The sequence below is a fragment of the Nicotiana tomentosiformis genome, chromosome 6 (assembly GCF_000390325.3).
Source record: "Nicotiana tomentosiformis chromosome 6, ASM39032v3, whole genome shotgun sequence".
In the NCBI taxonomy this organism is placed as follows: domain Eukaryota; kingdom Viridiplantae; phylum Streptophyta; class Magnoliopsida; order Solanales; family Solanaceae; genus Nicotiana; species Nicotiana tomentosiformis.
The window spans coordinates 106,720,805-106,747,723 of record NC_090817.1 but is presented as its reverse complement, the minus strand read 5'-3'; the positions used below and the strand labels follow the sequence as shown (position 1 = coordinate 106,747,723).

At 37.6% G+C, this 26,919-nt stretch overlaps 1 protein-coding gene across 1 annotated transcript; it reads left to right on the top strand.

Annotated features, from left to right (window-relative positions):
* Positions 1–3,876: 3,876 nt before the first annotated feature.
* Positions 3,877–4,821, top strand: LOC104114977 (F-box/kelch-repeat protein At3g06240-like). Its single transcript, XM_018777182.1, has one exon. It carries the CDS (start codon positions 3,877–3,879, stop codon positions 4,819–4,821), a length of 945 nt encoding a protein of 314 aa, XP_018632698.1.
* The last annotated feature ends 22,098 nt before the right edge of the window (positions 4,822–26,919 follow it).

The window sequence follows — 26,919 nt, the reverse complement described above, 5'->3', positions numbered from 1 at the left end:
ATTAACAACAACAATTCAATAACTCAATTTACAAGAATTTCTACAATCAAAGGGTATGAGTACACGACAATAAAGGAACCACGTAATAATCAAAGGAATGCAATAAAATATTACAAAAACAAGAGGATAACTGAAGCACGTGACAACTAAAGTGTGCAAGTACAAACAGTTAAGGCAAGTAGCAGATAAGCACGACGTCATGGAAGAGACTCAACAATTAAGAGTAACAAGACAATAAGTTCAATTAAAGCATATAAGGGCAAAATAACAAGTAAGAGGTATAATAAGTGCTAACAACGTCAAATAGAGCATGTAAGAGTAGATTAACAATGGGAGATATAACACGTCATGACAATTCAATTAAAGGCATGGAAAGAGTCCAGATAACCTACACCGGTTAAATACCACATATAGCCCATGTACCCACTCATCACCTTGCGTACATGGCTTTCACATAATACAAATAGCACAATTAACCCGAATCCTAATGGGTAATTTTTCCCACACAAAGTTAGACAAGATCCTTACCTCAACTTAACCAAATCAATACTCAAATTAGCATCTTCTTTACAATTCACCTCCGCTCGGCTCAATCTAGCCAAAGATGAATGAAATACATCAAATAGTGCAAGAGAAAATAATTTCAATTAACAAAGTTATGATCTTTATACAATTTTCAAAAGGTCAACAAAAGTCAACCCCGGGCTCGCCCGGTCAAAACCCGGGTCCAAGGGTAGGTCTTGACTACCCATAACCTCATGAGTCCATATATATATTTTGTTTCCAAATCCGAGTCCAATTCGACTCTCAAATCTCAAATTTTTATTTTTCAAAGCTTTTACAAAAATTCCCAAATTTCATCTTAGATTCTCAAATATTTGATGTTAAATCTAATATATAATCATGAAATATAATTGAAAATTGATTAAAATTACTTACCTAATAGTTTGGTATGAAAATCTCTCCACAAAATCGCCTCATATTGAGTCTAGAGTTTAAAATATGATAAAATGAAGCCAAGTCTCGGAATACTAAGCTATAAACGAGTTGCAGAAGTTGTATTTACGACTATTTGCGAACCCTCGCAAAAGCAAACATTACTTTGCAAAAGCGAAGCTTGAACAGCTCTGCTCCTATCGCAAATGCGATACAACAGGTCGCAAATGTGAAGACGGGGCATTTGCAAAAGCGGCCCAAATGTTCGCAAAAGCAAACTACCAGCTGCCCAGCTCACCATCGCATTTGCGAGGCTGGCTTCGCAAATGTGAAGCCTGCCAGTCCCCAGTCTCTTCGCAAAAGCGATCACAAGTCCACAAAAGCAGCAGTCACAAATGCGACCCTCAACTCGCAAATGCGAGATCAAAACACCAGCAAATCTGAACCTTCTTCCAAACAATCCGAAACGTGTGCGAAACTCATCCGAACCCTCGGGGCTCCAAACTAAACACCCACACAAGTTTAAATATATAACACAAACTCGCTCGCGCGATCAAAATACTAAAATAACGTCTAGAATCATGAATCGGTCGTCAAAACATATGAAAATCACAATGAACTTTAAGAACTTCTAGAATTGCAACCAAGTGTCCGAACTACATCAAATCAACTCCAAATGATACCAAATTTTGCATGCAAGTTCCAAATGACGAAACAAACCTATTCCAAGTCCCGAAACCAAAATGCGAATCCGGTAGCCTTAAAGTCAAACCATGGTCAAATTAAGAAAATTTCAAACCTTTAAATTGCTAACTTCCGCCAAATGATGTTGAAACCCTCTAGAAACATCCAAATATAAATTCGGGCAACACCTAGGTCCAAAATCACCATCCGGACCTACCAGAACCATCAAATCTCCGACCCGAGGTCAAATACTCAAAAAGTCAAACTTGATCAATTGTTTCAACTTCAAGCTTCTCAAGTGGGAGTCCTCCTTCAAATCAATTCCGGATCATTCAAAAACCAAAGCCGACAATGCACGCAAGTCATAATACACTATGTGAAGCTACTCATGACTTCAAATTGCCGAACCAGACGCAATTACTCAAAACGACGAGCCGGGTCATTACATCGACTCAAGTCAGTATTTTATTTTAGTCTTGCTCAACTTGAAACCTATAATAACAATAGTAATATTACTAGTTTCTCGGCATGGCGTTGCACGTGTATGCCGAGTTTTGTAGTATACGATATTGTAAATAATATCAATGTTACTAAAACACAGGTTTGAATATATAGTATTATACATGAAAAAATAAAGTACAAATTTATGTAAATGATCAATGTGGATTTTTATATGGTCTTATTCGTCCCGGTCAAAATGATTGGATATCGTCTGAACTTATAAAGTCGATGAACAACTAAATTTAAATCAGGAGAGAGAGAGCGATATTGATTTATTTTTCATTATGTATATTGTTGTATGTAGATATTGTTAATATTGTGTTGGACGTGCAACACACGTGCATAAGAACTAATATTATTTAATTGGTTTACTTGATAACATTAGAAAAGATATTCTATAATATTAATGTTAGAATACTTAATATATAGTTAAGAATCCTAGAACTATACTCTTAGTGCCATTCGAGGCGCCATTACGGTTAATCCAATGAAGAATTACTTTGTTTTAATTTGTTTTTGATTAGTATAATGTAAATCAGGGGTATCTTAGTCTTTTGAATTATTTATTCACTATAAAAATCATTGTTACATGTCAGTCGATCCTTTTACCCATTCTTTTAGGTACTGAACGGAAATTATTTTTATTTTTGTTATAGGAAGAAGTCACTAGGTTGTTAGCTAACTTTACGCTCATTTTGTTATTTTTCTGTCACTTCTTAAGCATACATAAATAATACTTTTTTTTTTAATAAATCAGAGATGTCCGAAACACATTTACTTGTGTGTCTTTTGTGATCTACATATTCTTTACTCTCTGTTTTCTTCTTTATTAAAGTCAGTACTGCCCTCTCTTTTCTCATATTTGTTTTTTCTCTATACAAATAACTACTAATTTTTCTTCATCTGCATATAAGGTCAGATTACCAGTTCTTGATTCGTCTGTTGTTTTTAAGCTTTTACTTCTTTAACAGTTTCAGGATTTTCTTCCTTGTGAGTGTGTAAATTGCTTATGGTTTTGCATTCGCTTTTCTCCTTTCTCTAGCCTTCTTTATTTCTTTTTGTTTTATTTCCTTTAACGTGAATTGTAATAATTGCGAATTTCGTTTCACAATTGTTCAGTATAATGAAAGATTGACGGTAAAGAATCAATAGATTTAAGAGGGATTTCCTTTAGTTAGGAATGAAGAAAAGTTAAAAAGAAAGAGGTATGTTAAAAAGGCAAATGGCTGTCTCTGTTATATTACAAATTTGAGGATAGTTCTTGAGATTACTCCTTATCTAATTTGTCATATCACATGTCTAATGGTTTCTTTCATTTATTTACGAGTTTTTCCAAAATATATATATTTCATATAATAGAAATACTTTGAAATGCTGTTTAAGATAATAGTAGAATGAGTACATCTATATATGCTCCAGCTTTTGACCTTTGCCATGTTTAGGTAATTAAGCGTCGTTCCTAACCAGGATGTTTTGCATATATTACAGGAAATAATTTGAGCAGAATGACAACCAATACCGTGAGCTACTCACAAAAGGAACTTGTTACTGATCATGTTTTATTGAGGTTACCTGTTAAGTCACTCTTTCGATTCAAATGTGTGTGCAAAAGTTGGCATGATCTTATCAAAAGCTCAAGTTTTATTAAAAAACACTTCAATAGTGAGAGTAATCGTCTTCGCCTTATGGTTTGCAAGTTCGGTGTTAACTACAAAAAAGATCCAGGTGAAAGGTCTTTCGATATGTTCTTACTCAATGAGAATATTCGCAGGATGTGTCCCTACAAACCAGAGGATTTATCGTTGCGAAGATGTTGGTGATTTTAGATGTATTTATGGTCCAATTAATGGTATATTCTTGTTGGAAAAAGGTCATTATATAGATAACGTTCGGTTTGCTTGGTGGAATCCTGCAACCAAAGAGTGCAGGCTTATACCTCGTATACATTTTGAGGTACAACAATATTTTGAAGACAATAATCGTAGACTTGGGATAGGTATAGACTTAGTGAATCAAGATTACAAAGTAATATGGCATCGAACATTTTGGGATGATATGACAAGTGATGTTTATCCTAAGGTATATGCTGCTGTCTATTCGACAAACAACGATTCCTGGAAATTCTTGGAACCTGATTACTCTCACTTATGTCAAATATGTATATCCCAAAATTGTACTTATATGAATGGAGTTTATTATTGGATTACCACAAGCCAGAGATTTTGCAACAAAGACAATGTGTACTTTATTCGGACATTTGATTTTGCAACTGAATTGTTCGGGGAAATGACAGGACCACCAATTCCAGGCGAACACTGGGCGTCTCTAATGTTACGCGGTGGTTCTCTTGCAGCTATGTCTTGTGATGATGTTACTCAGGCTATGACAGCCAATTATGGTATATGGGTAAGGAATAGAGAGAATAATTGGATTAAAGTTTATACTGTTAATCCTCCTATACCTTCGCATTTCCCTATTGGAATATGGGAGTATGATAAGTTCATTTATGAACTTACACAAACTTGCAGATTGTTGTTTTATGACCAGACAGTTAAAGAAGTTACAAGTCTTGGATTTCATTTCTATGATTTAAGTTGTGGCTCCAATTGGGCTATTAGTTACAAGGAGAGCCTAGTTCCAATAAAGAATGAAAAGTCTACTGAGAAGGATAATGCTGAATACTTCCTCACCAAGTATTAAAACAAGCATGAGATGTGAGTATCAGGCCGAAAAGGTCAAATTTTTAATGATTTCGTCACATGTGATTGAGTTGCGAAAGCTTGTAGATAGATATTCAACATCTGAACCAAATTCTTTTTGGTTAAATAATACTTCTAGTTACTCTTAAACAATTGGGAGATTCTCTAAAAGATAAGAAAATGCTATGTTTCCGGGGATGATATATGCCCGGGCTCCCGCTTTAGAGTCAACTCAATACCTCGTAAAGGGAAAAATATGAAGATGACATTGTAAATGTAGAGATCAAATATCTATTTTCAACATGTGCATATATATGTTTTTCTTCCCCCCTACTTTTTAGTGCTATTTTCCTTTCTCAGGAAAACAAATTGAGAGTTTCACTTTCTCTGATCCAAACAATCAGGTGCTTTGTTCACCGGGAAATATACAACAACAACAGACCCAATCTAATTTCACAAGTTCTTGATATTTTTATAGTTCTATTTTTCCTGATGAAATATGAATTTTCAAACGAATAACATTGTTGATATACCATATCCTCTTGATAATTCGAAGCACTTTTAGTAAGCTCAAATGAGAATGGAAAGGAGAATTTCCTAAAACTCGAATCCATGCATAAATTTATTAGCATGTACGATACTAAAGTTCCTAAAATCTCAATCGCATCTTCTTTTCAATAAGTGAATCATATATAAATCAGCTCAAGTCACAACAATAATGAGTAAAACCGATGCTTATTTTACAAATCTTTTATTAAAAAAACATTAAAGAGAGATACTTTAATTTAGAGGATGAGAGACTGAGAACTCATTAGAATAAAGCAATTTGGAAAATAGAGATAGAAGGACAAGAAAGTGAAGAAAAGGGGGTAAAAACAGAAGCGGGGGGGGGGGGGGGGGGGAGGGGAATAGGTGAAAGTACAAGGGTTAATTGTAGCCTATTTTAAAACTTAGTTGACTAAGAGAGGAATTAGTCGACTAAACTTTACAGTGGGATCAATCGCAGCAGAATTAAATTGCGCAGACAGAAAAGTAAAGGAGGCACAACAGTTTTTATACTGGTTCAGTACCGGTGTGGTACCTACGTCCAGTTCCCTTAGGTCACAAGGGTTCTCTTAGATCTTCAGTAAGTCTTTACAACAATGATGATTTAGTATGTTCACCACCAATGACATACACCAACAATGTTTTTTCTAGTGTTGACACAAATATTATTTTGTTTTCTAACTCTTCCTATCTTTTGCGACACTTGTAAACTCAAGAATACAACATTTGTACTAAGAACTAGAAAGGTGTAGAAACAGATGTGAAGTTGCGTAATCTTCCTTGTCCTTCTACTTCTTCTTTTATATTGCTCGATGAGTTTTCTGATTTCTCTTTTCTGGGATCGCACAACAACAATGATTAGAGGTCTTTCCTTATGAGGCATAGATTTCTAAGAGTGAGACCCAAGGGTAGCCTCATGATCTAGCGTCAGAGGTACAGCCAGATTCATTTTCAGTTTGAAGATTTGGTTCCTCCAATTATCTTTTATTAGAGCTTCCGCAGATTGTCCTTTGATTTGCTCTCTATCCTTGATTGGCTCTCTTTCCTTTATTGCACGCTTGAGAATCTTTAGCAAGTCTGATTGATGGACATTTCTTCCTTGTTCTTTGGTTGATTGATTCTCTTTCCATTTGATACAGAGTTCGAAGAATATAGCTGTTGGCTTCCTCTGATTTCCTCGTATGATTTTCTTTCCTTTCATTCATTAGAATTGTTGCGAATCTACACACAAAGTGAGATGACATTAGTCAAGGCTCTTTTGATTATTGATCATTATTAAAATTCTAAACCTAACAATCTCCCCCTTTTTGATGATGACAATAATCGAAAAAGAGTTCGATTAATTTAGGGGATACTTCCCTTTACGAGTGTACTTCTGCCCCCTGGTTTTGTGCTCCTTGTTTGTTTGCATGCTCTCCCTGTCTTTGTACTCTATTTCTTCTCCACCTTTGACATCAATCAAAAAGAGCAAGAAGAGAATAATAACTAATAATAATACTAGTTAAGCGGGCAAAAATATATACAACTAGCAATTATACTAGGCATAATTGACTACATGCCCATCATGAGACAGCAAAAAGAAAAGTTTTAACAACTAATAAAAAAAAGACTGTTTAAATAGCCCAAACACTTAATTCCTTCCAAGGAAATACTTCAAAGTGTTGATCATTTGGGGCAGAAACTATCATAGGAGGCACCAATCTCCTTGGTGACTTTGGTCAACTTCTCAATGATATCCTCCCTGATCCTTTACCTCTTTGTGGCTGGAGAGTGATCCTTAACCTGGCCACATCTGCTCCAATTTCCTTAGTTACTTCCCTGATCTTATCCACCTGTTCCTGCATAGAGGTTAGCAGTTTCTTGATACCTGTAGTATTTTGCTTCATTAGTAGAAATAGATCTGAGGAAGAGGATTTGGTAGCTTCATATTTAATCCCTCCAGTGCCCTATTGAGGAGTGGATTTTGGTGCTTTGTCTTTCTTGAACCAGGTTCCTTCAACCAAGGTGTAACCCATCATGGCAAAAGAGTCTTGTCATATGCACTGGAGATGGTTTTAGGGGCATAGGGAGACAAATCTACTTTCATAACTTGAAAGATGTGAGAGATTAGTAAATCATAAAGCAAACTGTTAGGAGAAGATAAGACATCCTTGATGCTTTCAAGTATGTACTAACGCACCTAAGGCTGTCCAATGGGACGGGACAGGACTAAATAAACGGGACGGAACGGGACGGAATGGGACGGGACGGGAGGAGACGATATTTAGCCGGGACGGTGGCGGGATGGGATAAACGGGACAAAACGATAGACCCATCTCATCCCGTTAACAAATGGGATGGGACGGGACGGTTCGCGGGCCTTAAGTGGGCCATTTGTTTTTAATTATTTAAGCATTAAGTTTGACAACAACTAGTTTTTTGACAATGACTAAGTTTTTAAAGTTTGCAACAGCTAGTTTTTGACTTATTAAAACTTAATAAATTATAAAAAAAATTAGAAAACTAAGTAAAGAATTATAAAATATTAAAGCAGAAGACTTGTAATGAAATATTTTAGTAATTATAATTAGACTTGTAATTTATTTAATATAATTTCAAGCTATTAAGTAACTAAGTAAGAGTGTAAGATAATTCATAAAAAACAATTCAAGGCTTAGAGCCTTTTATTTTATTAATAGAACTTTCACATACAAATATAATTCTTTTGAAGAGCACCTAGTCTACGCAGCCACATTCTATGAAGGTTTCTGTTTGAACTAGGCCTCTTAGTAGCCAATTACAAATTATCATACTAATATTTGTAAGCTCCTATATAGCTTTGTTGTAACTTATCTATAATTTCTCTCGGACATTGTTCTGGAATTGGCAATGTTGATTCATGTTCCATGAGTTCCATGCCGCCATCGCTCCCAGTGCTAAGCATATCATTGTATTCTTCTTCTTTCCTAGTGTTTAAGTTTTCTAAACCAAGATTTCTTCTTTCTGAATTAATCCAATCTCTGAATAATACGGAAATCTCTAGGTTGTCCTCCACTAATGAATGTCTATGATCTCCGATTTGAAATCTTGCCGCGCTAAAAGCACTCTCCGATGCTAATGATGATTCTTGAATAGCTAGGATATCTCAGGCCATTATTGAAAGTGTTGGAAAATCCTTGCCACGCTCCCTCCACCATGCCAAAAGTTGTTCGTTGCCTTCTTCGTCTTCAATACTTTCCAATCCTTGATTAAGATAAGAATCAACTTCATCATCAATAGAGGAATCAAAACCTGTTATATCTTTCCTATAGAACTTCTACTCTAGCCTTAGAAGTAGAAGGAGCAGTTTCACCACCTGTTGTTTTCATAGATTTATATTTATCAAATATTGATCTAGCATAAGAATATATGTTAGCTTGGCAGTCTTCGAGAGATGGTTGTTCATTTTTTTGAATTGCTAAATTCTCATAAATTTTACGAACAAGTCCCTTTGCACCTCTTAATTTTAAAGATGTGTTAAGTAGAGTAGAAATTAAATAAACTTGAGAAATTGGGATAAAATACTTTTTAAATTTTGTAATTATTTCATTAATGGTCGGTGTATAAGTTGAATTTGTTTTATACTTACCAAATACAACAGAAATTCCACAAATATACCATAATATTTGTGTAACATTAGGATAATATATACCGGAAAATCGTTTTGTAGCATAATAAAAATTTTCTAAAAATTTAGTAAGCTCTTTGATCTCATCCCAATCAGAAACAACAATTTGATCAGCGGGGATACCATTATGCATATTAAATACCTTTTGTATAGGCACCCAATAATCATAAGCAACTTTAAGCATTTCGTAAGTAGAATTCCACCTAGTACAAACATCTTTTGGAACTTTTCTATATGGAATGTTAGCACTAGCACATTGTCGAGCAAATTCACGAAGTCTACTCGCTTTATTAGCACGAAAAATATAGCCGCAAGCATGTTGTACTTTACTACAAGCATCAGCAAATAAATTAATACCATCTTTTACAACCAAGTTAAAAAATATGGCATGCACATCTAACATGAAAAATATCTTGATTAATTAGACAAAGTCTAGTTTTTAAGCTAGTTGTTGCGGTTGTGTTAGCAGAAGCATTATCTAAGGTGATAGTTAAGACTTTATCAATGAGTCCATAAAAATCAACTATTTGTAGAACAGTGGTTGCAATATATGCTCAGTGTGTTTTGAATCAACAAATTTATAACCAATAATATGTTTTTGCATATTCCAGTGATGATCAACCCGATGATATATAACAGTTAAATAATCACAACAATTAGGACTACGACCTATATCAGATGTGATAGACACTTTACAATCTAAGTTAAAAAATACACAACGAATATACTGAAGATATTCGATTTGAAATTTAAAAATATTATTTCTAACTGTGGTCTTAGGAAAACCTTGAAAAGCAGGATTATAAGTTTCTTGTATATAATGTACAAAAGTAGGGTGAGAAGGAAAAGTAAAAGGTAAGCCACAAACAGCCACCATTGTTGTTAAGTTCTCACGATCTCTATTTTTTTTATAGGGGCGTAAAATAGTACCAGAAGTAGGGTCAAGCTGTTGTTGTAAAAAGTTAGAACCCCCGTCATATCAACTAGGAGCGCTAGTACCAGTGTTAGGATCCGTAATTTTTCCAGCTTCTATTTGAGCTTGCATCCATAAAGATTTGTGCTCCTTAAGTAAGTGCCTTGCTAAATGTAACGACCTGACCAGTCGTTTTGAATATTTTGCACTTCGCTCGGTTGTTTGAGGGCATGAATAGCTCCGTATGATGTACTTTGACTTGTGTGAATCGTTGGTTTTGGGTCGCAGGTATTTCGGAATCGAATTGGAAGAAGGAATTTCATTGTTGAAGCTTTAAATTGGGAGAGTTGACCAAAATTTGACTCTTTAGCATTCGATCTCGGATTCGAATTCTGATAATTCTAATAGCTCCATATGGAGATTTGGGACTTAGGAGCGTGTCCAGAATATTATTTGGAGGTCCGTAGAGGAATTAGACTTGAAATGCCGAAAGTTTATTTTTTGAGAAGTTTGACCGGGGGGTTGAATTTTTGATATCGGGGTCGGAATCCGATTCTGAAAATTGAAATACCTCTGTTATGTCATTTATGACTTGTGTACAAAATTTGATGTCAATAGGACGTGATTTGATAGGTTCCGGAGTCATTTATAGAAATTAGAAATTTTAAAGTACATTAGGCTTGAATTGGGTGTAATTCATGGTTTTAGCGTTGTTTGAGATGATTTGAGGATTCGGCTAAGTTTGTATGATATTTTAGGACTTGTTGTTATATTTGGTTGAGGTCCCGAGGGCCTCGGGTGAGTGTCGGATGGTTAACGGATCAAAAACTAAACTAGAACAGCTGCTGCAATTTCCTTCTGTTGGAAATTTCTTCTCCCAGATTCGAGCCCAGAAATCTCTCAGAATCGAGCCAAGAAATCGAGCCCAGATGTGAGCCCAAATCGAGCCCAGAGTCGAGGGCCACGATCGAAGCCATGATCAAGCCCAGAGTCGAGGGCCACGATCGAAGCCATGATCGAGCCCAGGGTCGAGGGTCACGGTCGAAGGCCGGGTCGAAGACATGATCGAAGGCCTAGGATCGAGAACCAGGATCGAGGGCCAGGATCGAGGACCTCGATCGAAGGCCAAGATCGAGGCAGAACCGAGGTTGTCTGGGCAGAATTATAAAAACAGGGACTTCGTCCCATTTGCCATTTTTGACAAATTGGAGCTTGAGAAGAGGCGATTTTTGATATATTTTCAAGGAAAACTTGAGGTAAGTCCCTTGTGATCATTTCTACTCCATAATATTGATTTATCATCGAATAATCCGACTAGATTACATGATTTTGAGGTGTAAATCAGAGATTGGAACTTAGAAATTTGGAAATACGATTTGTAGATTTGAGGGTTGAGATCAGGTCGGATTTTGGTAAAATTGGTATGGGTAGACTCGTGGTTGAATGGGCTTTCAGATTTTGTATCTTTTATCGGGTTCCGAGACGTAGGCCCCACAGGCGATTTTTGAGCCAATTTCGGGTTTTGGTCTAATTTTATAGTTTTTCTTGTGGAATTCATTCCATTAGCGCGTATTGATGGTATTGTACTGATTGTGAATAGATTCGGAGCATTTGGAGGCCGAGTCCAGAGGCAAGATCATTGCCGGATAGAGATTTGACCGGTTTGAGATAAGTAACGATTGTAAATCTGGTCCTGAGGGTATGAAACCCGAATTTCGTATCATTCTACTATTTTGAAGTGACGCACATGCTAGGTGACGGGCGTGTGAGCGTGCACTGTTGGGGATTTGTGACTTGGTCCGTCCCGTAGCAACTGTAAAGTTGCATACTTTGTTGAAACCATTTGATACTTATATGTTTTAGAAAGAATTTTTGTAAATTGGGTTGAATGCCATGTTTGGGCCTTGCGCCAAAGCTGTTTGGACCCTTAGGGGCTGTTTCTTACCATTCAATTGGGTTGAATGTCATGTTTATACTTGTTTACCGCATAACTCAGTTTTATGATTCTATTTTGATACATATAAATGTTTTGGGCCGAATGCCCTGTTTTACTGAAATGCCCGAGTGGCTTGAGAGGTTTATGACTGAGTGAGGCCGAGGGCCTGATTTGTGAGGATGAGTGTGGATCGGGGCTGCCCGCCTGCAATATATTTATTACTGAGTGAGGCTGAGGGCCTGATTTGTGAGGATGAGTGTGGATCGGGGTTGCCCGCCTGCAGCATACTTTATTATTATTGCACGTGAGTTGTCCGTGCAGATTATAGCGCTTGTGCTGAAGGAGCCCCCCAGAGTCTGTACACACCCCCAGTAAGCGCAGGTACCTACTGAGTGCGAGTGCCGAGTGCTGAGTGACTGGGAGGCATGGGTGATTGTGAGGTATGCCCGAGTGGCAAAAGTGATTGTGAGGTATGCCCGAGTGGCACGAGTGACTGTGAGGTTTGCCTGAGGGGCTGTATGTGAGTGATGTATTGCCTGGGGGGCTGTTTATGATTTCATCATTTTTTCTCACTTTTGCATTGAGCCTTCATTTGAAAAAAAAAACTGTTGGAAAAATATTTTTAAATGATTTTTACTAGAACTGGGTTTAAACGAGATGTTTGATTCAAATCCTGATTTTTAAAAGCATGTGGTATTTTACTGAGATTTCCTGATATGAACGTTATATGCTTTATTGCTCGTCACTACTGCTAAGTCTTTATTTATTATTGTTACTTACTGAGTTGGCGTACTCACGTTACTCCCTGCACCTTGTGTGCAGATCCAGGTGTAGATGGGCACGGTAGCGGTTATTGAGTGTTCTGGTTGCAGATTTTCTTGGAGATAGTAAGGTAGCTGTTTGGTGATCGCAGCCCCTGCTCTTCTCCCTCTTATCTTCCTCTAGTTATATTTAGCTATTTTCTGGGCTGAGTTAGCCTTGATATTGTTAGACAGATTGTAGTATATGCTCATGACTAGTAACACCCCAATGTCGGGCTTTTCTTTTCCGCACTTCTATTTTTCTTTGATTTGAACCCTTTAAATGGAGGTTTTATGTTAAATAACCTTGGAATTATCTTTAAAATAAAAATATCGGTTTGTTTTGGAAATGAGTCGGCTTGCCTAGTTCCACGATAGGCGCCATCACGGCGTAGGTTAGTTTGGGTTGTGACAGATTGGTATCAGAGCCTAGGTTATATAGGTCTCACGAGTCATGAGTGGGTTTAGTAGAGTCTTGCGGATCGGTACAGAGACGTCTCTACTTATCTTTAGGAGGTTGCAGAACCCTTAGGAAAATTTCACTTTCTTGTATTCTATCATGCGAAAATGATTCAGCTTGAGACATAACTCTTTGAATTCCTTCCATACATCTCGTATGCACACATGAGCTCTCGGTATCTGTTGTGCATCGCCGATTTGTGATTCTATGAACGAGGTTTGAGATGTGTATTATATGTTTTGGTGATGGGCTAGTCTGGAGGACTTGAGGCCAGGTTTAAACCGTAGTTTTGGCTCGGTAGCTTCAGTCGTAACCTATACATTTGGACTCATATGCCTGATAATGTCCTTACGAGTAGAATTGTGGCTCGATGAGCAGTGGAATGGCTTTGTGGTGAGTATGGCGTAACTACGGGAAGTGTTAAGACTATGTGAATGTGACGAGAAGTGTTTTCTTGAAATGTAAAGGAAGGCCATTGGGTGCTTGATTTTTTGTTTTGATGCGACGTACCGTCTCGAGTGTGAATGTTTTGAAGGATCTTTCACGTTGTTAAATTTTGGGGCAAATTAAATTCTCATGTCTGTCAATGAGTTTAAACTCAAGAAGAGTAAGTGGTTGTGTAGTAATAGTGGTTGAAAATGGGTATTTTGATGTTGATGGCTCGGGAAAGATAATCTTTGAAGAGACTTAGAGTCGGTAACATTTTATTAGTTCAGGTGCGACAAAAATACATTTCAATTTGATGCAGCAGTTGGGTAGCAAAGTATGAGGGAAGACATGGCGGGAAGTGTTTTGTGGTGGTTGAAGTACTAGCAGGTCAAGTAGGAGAATTAGAGGTTGAGAAGTTTCTTAAAGGAGATGATTTAACCGAAGTAAGAGTGGCAGATTAGCATATGAATTAACTAGTAGGGTAGTCGTGCACCTTGAGAAAGTGTAGAATGGTTTGGAATCGTGTTAATATGTGAATCAGCCTGCATACTCTATTTGGAGTGATGGTTAGTGAACAAAAAAAGGGTGTGTTTGACTTGAGTTGTGAAGATCTGAAAAAATAAAAATGGTGGGCGTGAAGATCATGAATAGAGGCATGAAGATCTGATTTTTGTGTCAAGTGCAATATGACTTGAGTTCAGAAGGTATTGTTGACATACAGTCGATGTCAATAGGGAAAATGCAGACTTATATAAATGGTGGGCGAGCATGATCTCAGGAGAATTTACGAATTTCGTGGTCGTTGCACTCAGTGCAGTGTCATTGGGAGATGTCGGTAAGGAATTCCACAGGTAGGTTATCTCCTGTGTGCAGCTAGCGGTGGCATGATGTTGATGAAGCTTTTGCGAGGAATATTACTAGCTACCCGGTAGGAGGTCGCGTATGTAATTTTGACTGGAGATTCAGAACGTTCATGAAAGGCTTCATAACAGACTTCGAGAAGTCTGGCAGGTTAACGGTGCGAGACCTTGGTAATTGAGAAGGAGAAATCCTTACGGGTTCTAATTTTATATAATTGCAGCTTAAGGCTAAGTGGGGGAGTATGCTATCGACGAGTTGATTGTACGATTATGGGTCGTATTAGTTTCGGTTCGGGGTATGCCGGTGAATCAGTTATGACTTGCAGAGGTCGAGATCGAGGATGGCTCGGGTAAAGGAATTTCTGGACACAAGTTGTATTACACTCTATGGTTATAGGAGGACCATGAAAATAATTGAGTGTTTAATCACAGAGAATGTATTGTACATGGAGCGGGAATTTTCTCGGTTGCGTAGGAGTGAGGGTTACTCTTTATTCCCTTGGGTGTTGATGTGCTAATGTGGAACATGTCGTTTCGGTCCGTTTGGTCGGTTAATTCGAGAATGGTTACAATGGATTCAAGATTTATAAATATGGCTAGAAAACTGGGAGTTACATTGAACGGTGTTGAGACTCATTACATCTCATATCATTGTGAATTATGCATTTCAGTATCAAGAAGGTGAAGGAAACGGTTTTAGGTTTCTATAAAGTCTCTTCGGAGTAAGCATGTTTGGTTGTGGAATCTTTGGAATACATAAAAAGGGTATTCGGCGGCTTATAAGCCTTAGGGCGGTGTGATTCTATGCTAGAGTTTGTGGGGCAAGTTTTAGTTAAGGATATTAGTGTTCTAATAAGGAAATAAAATAGCAATTTGAAGGCAATTTGGAAAGGACTTGGGGAAATAGGACAGTTTGGAAGTAGGTTGGGGTAGCACAGTAATGGGTATGATCGGTTATTGGTGTACTTATGACGTGGCTAGTATCTACAGGTGTTTCGTGGCAATGCTCCCGGATTTGGAAACCTGTGTGGCTTGGTGAAGTTAAAGGAATTCGGTTAAGATAGCTTGACTATGTGCAAATGGATTTCAAAGTGTTCATGATGGGTTCTACCATGGTTTAAACCGGATAATTTCTACCAATGTACGGAGCGTGTTGTGTGTTATGATTTTCTCCTAGAAAGAAGAAAGAAAGAGGTTTCTGACTAATAAGGTATGTAATTGCTAGTAACTCAGAGTTAATAATGGAATTCTTATGCTTGTCACATGATGGCATAATAGATGTGGTATGTTGTGCGGGAATAGGATTTACATGTACCAGGTCACAATTCAGTTTTGAAGGGAAGGATATAAATTCTTAGGAAGCATGAACGATTTTCGATGACTAGGTAAATGATATTACTATCTGGTATAGCTTGATGAGAGTGTGCATTTCAGAAGGGGCAGTGTGTTTTGATTTATGGGGTACTTCGCTGGTATTGCAGCACTCTCCTGGTTGATCGACTGTTGATATTCAAATTTTTGCCAGGTGGCACGGAAGAAGTTTCAAAGTATTTCTTGTGGGAGGATTGTGTATGAGAGAGGTGTTAGGCATTCGGGCGGTGGAGGTGGAATCAAATAGGGTGATTCATGTGTTATATGGAATTGAAGATTGGGAGTTCTCATGAGCAGATTGTTTCATGGTGGTGGACTGTGAAGTTGTGGCCGGAGCTAGCCAGATGATAGAAGGTGTTATGATTCCGTCATTGTGGACTTTCGGAGGTTGTTTATCTATTGGTGGCTGACCATAGTTGATTCGGGGCCCATTGGTAGGCCCAATTAGGATGTGTATTCTACACCAATCCGGATTGATTGGCTCCATACTGATATTGTTGAAGGATGTGACATTCGGTTGATGTGAAGCTTATCCGTGCTCTGAAATGATCGGTGAGTTACTCTTCTATGCTACGAGGAGTTGTGATCCGTGGTTATATGCACATATGGTGCGGTTCTATTGTGGCCTTATAGCGGGATTTGAGCGAGAATAGTATTGGATATTTCTTGGTTGATGACGTATTGGTCATGTTCTTTCGGGTTTTATGTGGCATGGTGTCATTTCCTTCTCTGTGGTTATGGTAATGCACTTTGGGTACTTGATGTTGAATTGAGCATGGTTATTGATTTTAGCAGGGTGACTTGAGGTGTTTCCTATAGACCAGTATTTGGATAGGGTCACGTATTGCAGTAGAGTTATGTGGAAATATGATCCCTTGTGTAAGTTTCGTATGTTATGGTTCTGCGGTGTGTGATGGGTTCTTTGCATTGCATTGGGGTGGTACTCGTCGAGCTTGCAGAACGGTTCTCCTGTTTGGGTCATTATTATGATTGGGTACATTTGGAATGTTGCTATCTGGTGCACGGATTGCACGGGTTGTGGCTTTAAATTGTATTGTTGTGTCATGTCACTAGAGTTGTCGTGTTGGAGAAGACGAGGTCATTGGGCCTAGAATGGATGCTATCAGATTTGATTGTGGTATAATTAGGAGGATAATATCGGAAGTCGGCTTTGAAATTGGCTATAGTTCTTGTAGAAGGAACGAGAGCTTCATGGCCTGATGGTCTAATGAATGGTTATGAATTCGGTATGTTTCTTTCATCATCGGCATTGTACAAAGGTTTTAGAACGAGGGTTTGTTTGATATGAGGTTTATTACTGGTACTGGATTGATTTGAGTCGATACTGTGATTTGAAATCATTACTCCGAGCATTCGAGCTATGCGGTATTTGAATTTGAGTATTTGAGTTATGGTTACAGCTTTTGGTACAGATTGTTCAGACTTATACGGTATGTAGATGCAAACTTCTCATCTTATAGGAAATTTTGGATATTGGAAATTTGATTCGAAGGCTTGTGGGCTAGGTTGAATTGAGAAATTTTAGTTATGATGTGCTATCAGACCTGTATGAGATAGGGTGACGTGGGATCACCCCCGGGTATGTGCATGTGAAAGCTACACAGCGATTTGATGGCTTTTGGAACAACTCTGGGCACGTTCGAGGACGAACGTATGTTTAGGTGGGGGAGGATATAACGACCCGACCAGTCATTTTGAACATTTGCACTTCGCTCGGTTGTTTGAGGGCATGAGTAGATCCGTATGATGTACTTTGACTTGTGTGAATCGTTGGTTTCGAGTCGTAGGTATTTCGGAATCGAATAGGAAGAAGGAATTTCATTATTGAGGCTTTAAATTGGGAGAGTTGACCTATATTTGACTCTTTAGCATTCGATCTCGGATTCGAATTTTGATAATTCCAATAGCTTCGTATGGTGATTTTGGGCTTAGGAGCGTGTCCGAAATATTATTTGGAGGTTCGTAGAGGAATTAGGCTTGAAATGCCGAAAGTTTAATTTTTGAGAAGTTTGACCGGGGGTTGACTTTTTGATATCGGGGTCGGAATCCGATTCTGAAAATTGGAATACCTCTGTTATGTCATTTATGACTTGTGTGCAAAATTTGAGGTCAATCGGACGTGATTTGATAGGTTCCAGAGTCGTTTATAGAAATTAGAAATTTCAAAGTACATTAGGCTTGAATTGGGGTGTAATTCATGGTTTTAGCGTTGTTTGAAGTGATTTGAGGATTCAACTAAGTTCTTATGATGTTTTAGGACTTGTTGGTATATTTGGTTGAGGTCCCGAGGGCCTCGGGTGAGTTTCGGAAGGTTAACGGATCAAAAATTGAACTAGAATAGCTGCTGCAATTTCCTTCTATTGGAAATTTTGTCTGCCAGATTCGAGCCCAGAAATCTCTCAGAATCGAGCCCAAAAATTGAGCCCAGATGTGAGCCCAAATCAAGCCCAGAGTTGAGGGCCACGACCGAAGCCATAATCGAGCCCAGAGTCGAGGGCCACGATCGAAGCCATGATCGAGCTCAGAGTTGAGGGCCACGATCGAAGCCATGATCGAGCCCAGAGTCGAGGGTCACGGTCGAAGGCCGGGTCGAAGACATGATCGAAGGCCTAGGATCGAGAACCAGGATCGAGGGCCAGGATCGAGGACCAGGATCGAGGACCTCGATCGAAGGCCAAGATCGAGGCAGAACCGAATTTGTCTGGGCAGAATTATAAAAACAGGGACTTCGTCCCATTTGCCATTTTTGACAAATTGGAGCTTGAGGAGAGGCGATTTTTGATATATTTTCAAGGAAAACTTGAGGTAAGTCCCTTGTGATCATTTCTACTCCATAATATTGATTTATCATCGAATAATCCGACTAGATTACATGATTTTGAGGTGTAAATCGGAGATTAGAACTTAGAAATTTGGAAATACGATTTGTAGATTTGAGGGTTGAGATGAGGTCGGATTTTGGTAAAATTGGTATGGGTAGACTCGTGGTTAAATGGGCTTTCGGATTTTGTATCTTTTATCAGGTTCCGAGACGTAGGCCCCACAGGCGATTTTTGAGCCAATTTCGGATTTTGGTCTAATTTTGTAGTTTTTCTTATGGAATTCATTCCATTAGAGCATATTGATGGTATTGTACTGATTGTGAATAGATTCGGAGCATTTGGAGGCCGATTCCAGAGGCAAGATCATTGCGGGATAGAGGTTTGACCGGTTTGAGGTAAGTAATGATTGTAAATCTGGTCCTGAGGGTATGAAACCCCTGATTTCGTATCATTCTACTATTTTGAAGTGACGCACATGCTAGGTGACGGGCGTGTGAGCGTGCACTGTTGGGGATTTGTGACTTGGTCTTTTCCGTAGCAACTGTAAAGTTGCATACTTTGTTAAAACCATTTGATACTTATATGTTTTAGAAAGAATTTCTGTAAATTGGGCTGAATGCCATGTTTGGGCCTTGCGCCAAAGCTGTTTGGACCCGTAGGGGCTGTTTCTTACCATTCAATTGGGTTGAATGTCATGTTTATACTTGTTTACCGCATAACTCAGTTTTATGATTCTATTTTGATGCATATAAATGTTTTGGGCCGAAAGCCCTGTTTTACTGAAATGCCCGAGTGGCTTGAGAGGTTTATGACTGAGTGAGGCCGAGGGCCTGATTTGTGAGGATGAGTGTGGATCGGGGCTGCCCGCCTGCAACATATTTTATTATTATCGCACATGAGTTGTCCATGCAGATTATAGCGCTTAGGCTGAAGGAGCCCCTCCAGAGTCTGTACACACCCCCAGTGAACGCAGGTACCTACTGAGTGCCGAGTGCCGAGTGCTGAGTGACTGGGAGGCATGAGTGATTGTGAGGTATGCCCGAGGGGAAAGAGTGATTATGAGGTATGTCCGAGTGGCACGAGTGACTGTGAGGTTTGCCCGAGGGGCTGTATATGAGTGATGTTTTGCCCGAGGGGCTGTTTATGATTTCATCATTTTTGCTCACTTTTGCATTGAGCCTTCGTTTGAAAAAAAAAAACTGTTGGAAAAATATCTTTAAATGATTTTTACTGGAACTGGGTTTAAACGAGATGTTTGATTCAAATCCTGATTTTTAAAAGAATGTGGTATTTTACTGAGATTTCCTGATATGAACGTTATATGCTTTATTGCTCGTCACTACTGCTCAGTCTTTATTTATTGTTGTTACTTACTGAGTTGGCGTACTCACGTTACTCTCTACACCTTGTGTGCAGATCCAGGTGTAGATGGGCACGGTAACGGTTATTGAGTGTTCTGGTTGCAGATTTTCTTGGAGATAGCAAGGTAGCTGTTTGGCGATCACAACCCCTGCTCTTCACCCTCTTATCTTCCTCTAGTTGTATTTAGCTATTTTTCGGGTTGAGTTAGCCTTGATATTGTTAGACAAATTATAGTATATGCTCATGGCTAGTGACACCCCGATGTCGAGCTTTTCTTTTCCGCACTTCTGTTTTTCTTTGATTTGAACCCTTTAAATGGAGGTTTTATGTTAAATAACCTTGGAATTATCTTTAAAATGAAAATATTAGTTTGTTTTGGAAATTAGTCGGTTTGCCTAGTTCCACGATAGGCGCCATCATGACAGAGGTTAGTTTGGGTCGTGACACTAAATCCCCCGCCCCACCACTTTTGGAATGTGCAAATCGTTTCTTACATTTTTCACATATAACATGATGATTGACTTTATCATGTTTAAAAAATTTCCATACAAGTGATGTTTTGGCACGTTCAACCTTAGGCTTACTCCTTACAGGAGGTACATGGGGTAAAGCTCCAGACCGAGATTGACTCTGAGTTGGAGTTTATGTTGCGGGACTAGTAGGTGTTTCATCTAATTCTTCTTCCTCAATTTCTTCTTCCTCATTTTCTTCATCCTCATTTTCTTCGTCCTCAATAAAAATATCATTGCCAAATTGTCTTTGTAAAGATTCATGATCTAGTTGTTCTCCGAAATTAATATTATAACATGCGGGGGTTGAGAAAATAAAGTTTTATCAACATGAGTCATTTCATCTATATGTTTTCTAATTCTAGGAGAAGGATTAGGATTAGGATTAGGATTAGGATTACTACTAGTATCACCTTTACTACTATTTTTAAATATGCCAAATACATTTTTAAGAGCCATAATTTAAATAGGAAATTAAATTTAAAAAGTTAATACAAATATTAAACACACAAATAAAATACGAAAGTAGAACACGTAACATAGACACAAAAATTAAGCACTAAAATGATACGCAAAAATTATATATTAAAATTAGGAGATGGAAAGAGTGCACCGTGATTAAATATTAAAACTTGAAGAAATTGCCCAAAAAATTGCTCCAAATACTTGACGAATTAATCTGAAGCTTGAAAGTTGCTCCAAATATTTGCCCAAATACTTGAAACTTAGTTGATCACTTGATTGCGAGAAAATTGAGAGAATAATATAGATAGAATGTAAGATATTTGAGAGAGAATGATTAATTTTTGTGGGAAAAAATGAAGAATGATGGGGGTATTTATAGTTAAAAATAGGGCCAAAGTATAATTTAATAAATTTAGGGGTTATATTAAAAGTTTGAGGGGGGGTGGTTGCCATGTTTGGGGGGAGGGGGGAGGGGGGCAAATATGGCCGTTGGGAACGGCTAAATTTGCAATGGAGGCCGTTGCCCAATGGCTATATTTCAAAAATATAAATAAATTAAAAACACACGAGGGACGGGACGGGATAGGAAAAATGAGATGGGATAAACGAGACGAATGGGCATCCTGTCCCATCCCATGTACCATTTAACATGGGTCCATCCAGTTTAGAATTAAGTGGGCCAGCCTTAAACGCACCCAAGCAAACTAATTAATAGCCTTCCCGTTCACAAGATAGTACATGACAAACACATCTCTGAGAGACAGGGTGCTAAGTGAACCAGTACGGGGTCGCAAGGTGGTAGCAATAATGTGGGCTAGTACACGATGCTCAAATTTTAGATTTTTGGGATCAATGTCAGGGAGTTTTTAGACAACACACTTTTTTCTTCCTCAAACGACACTTCAAAATTATATCAGGCCAAGAATGTTGCACAAAGAAACTATACCCAACAAACTTTGTTGCAAAGATAATTTCAAACTGATAAGAGTCAAGAATAATGCGAGTTCCCAAAATCATAGATTCTAAGTCATCTTTATCATTCACAAACAGATTTGCATAAAACATACGCAAAGGCTCTTCGTAGACAGTGTCACCAACAGTAGCACATAGGGAGACAAGTTTTTGAGTTTCAAACACAGAGATAACATCACAGTGAGAGTTTTTCATAAATTTCAAACTTATAGTGCGACCATAAGCAATCAACTTCCCTTTGAAAGCGACAAATTTTGCATGCTCTTCAGGACCATAGAAATTCATCTTGTCTTCAGGCCCAAACTCTATGCTTTCTGTTTTCCCTCTCTTTTGAGATGATTGTTTGGGGATGGAATCCATTGGACGTTCTCCAACCCTCTTTAGAGCGATGAGAATTTCTTCTTGAGAATCACTGGATTTATCCTCGAACTGTTGATGATCTGTACTCTCTGATGACTCTACATCCACATAATAATCAGTTTGATGATTTTTCTTGAAGCGATGGCTTCTTCTAGGCATGGAAGAGGACGGAGAGAGTTTGGTTTAGGCCATGAGTAAGAGAGAGAAGGGTTTTCTTTGATATAGTGGGAGATATAACGATAGAGGAGCAGTTAAAAATGGATGAATGGATGCCTCGATTCTAGAGATACGCATGAAAGGCAACTGAAAAGTTGCCTTCTGCAAGCCCACCGTTAGTGAGGCAATAAATGTACGTACAAAGTAATCAAATACTTAAAGATATTTAGGGAAAATATCACGAAGATCAATTATGGAAAATTTTCTAAAATAGACAAATTTAGAGAAATTAAACGGGAATTAAACAAATACCAATTTTGTCACGAAGGAAAGAGAATCTCTCTTCAAGCAATGGTTTTGTAAAAATATCCGCTAACTAATTTTCAGTATTGATAAATTCTAACACAATATCACTTTTTGCAATATGATCACGGATGAAATGATGCTTAATCTCAATATGCTTAGCTCTAGAATGATGCACATAATTTTTTGAAAGGCAAATAGTACTAGTGTTATCACACATAATAGGAACACAATTAAGACGTAAATCATATTCTAACAGTTGATGCATAATCCATAGAACTTGTGTGCAACAGTTGCCTACAGTCAAATATTCTGCTTCAGTGGTAGATAAAGCAACACAACTTTGTTTCTTGCTACACCAGGATATAAGAGATTTTTCAAGTAATTGGCACGTTCCACTTGTGATTTTTCTGTCAATTTTATCACCTGCAAAGTCTGCGTCTGAAAAACCTTTGAGATCAAATACATTTAAGCTTTCGTACCATAATTCATAGTCGACTGTCCCTATTAGATATCTGATAATATATTTAACATCGGTCAAGTGGGATTCTTTAGGAGCTAACTGATATCTTACATATTTGCAAACGCTAAACATAATATCAGGTTGACTAGCTGTAAGATAGAGTAGAGATCCAATCATACCTCGATACATTATTTCATCAACACTCTTACCATATTTATCTTCATCCAAGGTGGTTGATGGACTCATAGGAGTCCCTATGGCCTTAGCATTAGACATGCCAAACTTTTTGATAAGCTCTTTTGTATATTTTGTTTGACTAATGAAAGTCCCTTTCTGTACTTGCTTGATTTGTAGCCCAAGGAAGAAGGTTAATTCTCCCATCATACTCATTTCAAATTCTCCTTTCATGATGTTTTAAAAGGCCTTACATAACACAAGGTTAGTACTTCCAAAAATAATATCATCTATATAGATTTGCACAATTAAATTACATTCAGCTGATCGTTTGATAAATAGTGTAGTATCAATATTACCTCTATCAAACCCATGTTTGACTAGGAATGAACTTAACCTTTCATACTAAGATGTAGGAGCTTGCTTTAGTCGTACATGGCTTTGGATAATTTATAGACAGGATTTAGAAAGGATTCATTTACAAATCCTGGAGTTTGCTTAACGAATACTTCCTCAGAGATGAAACCATTTAAGAATGTGCATTTTACATCCATCTGAAATAGTCTGAAATATTTGTGAGCAGCATAAGCTAATAAGATACGAATAGATTCAAACCTGGCAATATGAGCGAAAGTTTCCTCGTAATCAATTCCTTCTTGCTGTGAATAACCTTGAGCAACCAGTCTAGCTTTATTTAGTACCACTTGTCCAGACTCGTTTAGCTTATTTCTGTATACCTACTTTGTTCCAACAATGGATGCATTTGGAGATTTAGGAATGAGTTCCCATACTTTATTCTTCTCAAATTGATCAAGCTCTTCCTTCATTGCAGTTATCCAGCTTTCGTCCCCAGGGGCCTCATCTACCTTTTTTGGTTTGAACTGAGATAATGGTAATATTTTGCGTCTGCTTTAGCGATCTTCTTGTTTTCATGCCTTCCTGAGGATTTCCAATGATGTACATATGTGGATATCCAGGCTCACTTTTCCACTCATTTGGAACAACTGATACTGGCTCCTTTTCAATGGGACTAGATTGTTCAACTGTAGGAAGCTCCTGGTTATTTACACGACTGTTAGAGGTGTTCATGGTTCGATTTGGATCGGGTTTTTCCTAAAAAGAAACTAAACCAAGTAAGTTGGTTTTTTAAATATTAGAACCAAACCAAACCAATTAAGTCGATTTTTTATCAATTCGGTTTATGTCGAATTTTATCGGTTTTTCGGTTATTTATCAATTTTTTCTTAAATATGAGATATACACTACCAAACACATATTTCGATGACTACATTTTTAACGTAACACTATCAAATCAATTGCCCTTTGAGAAATCTATCATTTATCAAAATATATTGATGATAATTGAATCAATAGTGATGAATTTAAGGACTCAATTAAAAATAGATTATTTTTAACATGAAATGAATTCTTATACTTAGCAAAAGAAAACTACCAATCAAACTAGGATATAAAGGCAAAGAACTGTACTAAACGTGCAAACAATTAACATGTACCATAAAATTTTAGAAACTAGGATATATATATATATATATATATATATATATAGGTATAATAATAAATTTGAAATAGCTACTTCTATAGTCGGTTTAGTTCAGTTTTTCAGGCTTGGTTTGGTTTTTGGTTTGATTCGATTTTTTGGGTTTTTATGAACACCCCTAGCGGCTGTCAGTTGACTGATCTTGCTGATCAGTCATCTCATCACGAGTGTTTTCACATGTATTGATAGATTTTGGAACTATTGGAAATGTTCTCATTTTCAGAAAGTTTTTCATTCCTTGAGCGAGGGTTAGTGTCCACAAAGACAACATGTATAGATTCTTCAATAGATAGAGTACGTTTATTAAAAACTCTACATGCTCTACTGGAGGGAGAGTATCCAAGAAAAATACCTTCATCGCTTTTTGGATCAAACTTACTATGGTTGTCTTTTCCATTGTTGTGGATAAAGTATTTGCAACCAAAAGGATAGAAATAACTGATGTTGAGTCTTTTACCTTTCCATAGTTCATATGGAGTCTTTTTGAGAATAGGTCGAATTAAGCATCTGTTAATGATGTGACAAGTTGTACTTACAGCTTCTGTCCAGAAGTGGTGTGGGAGGGAGTTTTCTACAATCATAGTTCTTGCCATATCTTGCAAGGTTCTATTTTTGCGTTTTATCACTCTATTTTGTTGAGGTGATATAGGAGATGAAAATTTGTGGGAGATCCCTTGATCATTGCATAAGTTTTCAAATGCTTTGCTTTCAAATTGTCCTCCATGATCACTTCTTATGGCAGATATGTAATTACCTTTTTTCCGATGTACCTTTTCTTGCAGAAGAGTTCAAAATTCCTTAATGCTTCATCTTTATGACTCAGAAAAATAACCCAGGTAAATCGAGAAAAATCATCTACTATAACAAAAGCATATTTTCTACCACCTATACTAGCAGTTCTAGTTTGACCAAAAAGGTCCATATGTAGACGTTGAAGAGGTTTTGTAGTAGAAACTAAGTTTTAACTTTAAAAGAGGACCTGTTTTATTTTCCTAGCTGACATGCATCATAGACTTGATCTTTTGAAAAATTTAATTTTGGAAGACTAATGACAAGATCAAGTTTGGAAAGTTTATGAATAGTATACATGCTAGCATGACCAAGTTTTCTATGCCAAACCCAAGGATCATTAATCATAGATGTTAGACAAATATGATTTCCAAGACTATCTATATTACTAAGAGTGTAGACATTATTTCCAGACAGAATAACTTTACTTGATTCGTCTTCAATAAACCAACCATGATTTTTAAAACAAACCTCATAGTCACTGTCACATAGTTGACTGATGAGTTGGTTGTAGCCAAGTTCATCTACCAGGTATACTTCGTCTACATCACACGATGAGCTGAGATGGACTCTTCCAACTCCAATTACATTTTCTTTTGATTTGTATCCAAAAGTGACTGATCCACCATCTAGTTTAGTGACAGTTTTGAACAGTCGTTTGTCACATATCATATGTATGGAACATATGCTATTAAGATACCGTTTCCCTTTTCGATTTTTCTTGCGGTGTTCCTGCAAAAAAACAAAATCACTTGTTTTGAGGTACCCAAGCCTGCTTGGGTCCTGAATAGTTAATACTCTGAATATTAGCTTGACTGGAGGCCTTGGGTCGCCAGACCCATCTTCTGTTGTTCTTAAACCTGCAATGGTTAGATGTATGGCTAGGTTTTCCACAATAAAAGCAAGAGGGGTTATTGGAATTTTTAGAGATTTTTTCTCCTCTATTTCTAAGCCCGCAATGGTTAGAGGTGTGACCAATTTTGCCACAATAAGTGCATGTAGAGAAATTTCTTATTCTAGATGTGAAATTACGAGGACCTGACTGATTTGATTTGACGGAACTATGACTGGTGGATTTTCGCAATCCATTTAGTTGAAGTTGAAGTTCATTAACTTCATCTTGAAGCATGTGTCTTTCAATTTCACAAATTTCTAATTTCAGTGCCCAGTCTTTTTATTCTCTT

Excerpts from the sequence above, each read along its gene's own strand:
- LOC104114977 (XM_018777182.1), top strand. The coding sequence starts at position 3,877 with ATGAGAATATTCGCAGGATGTGTCCCTACAAACCAGAGGATTTATCGT.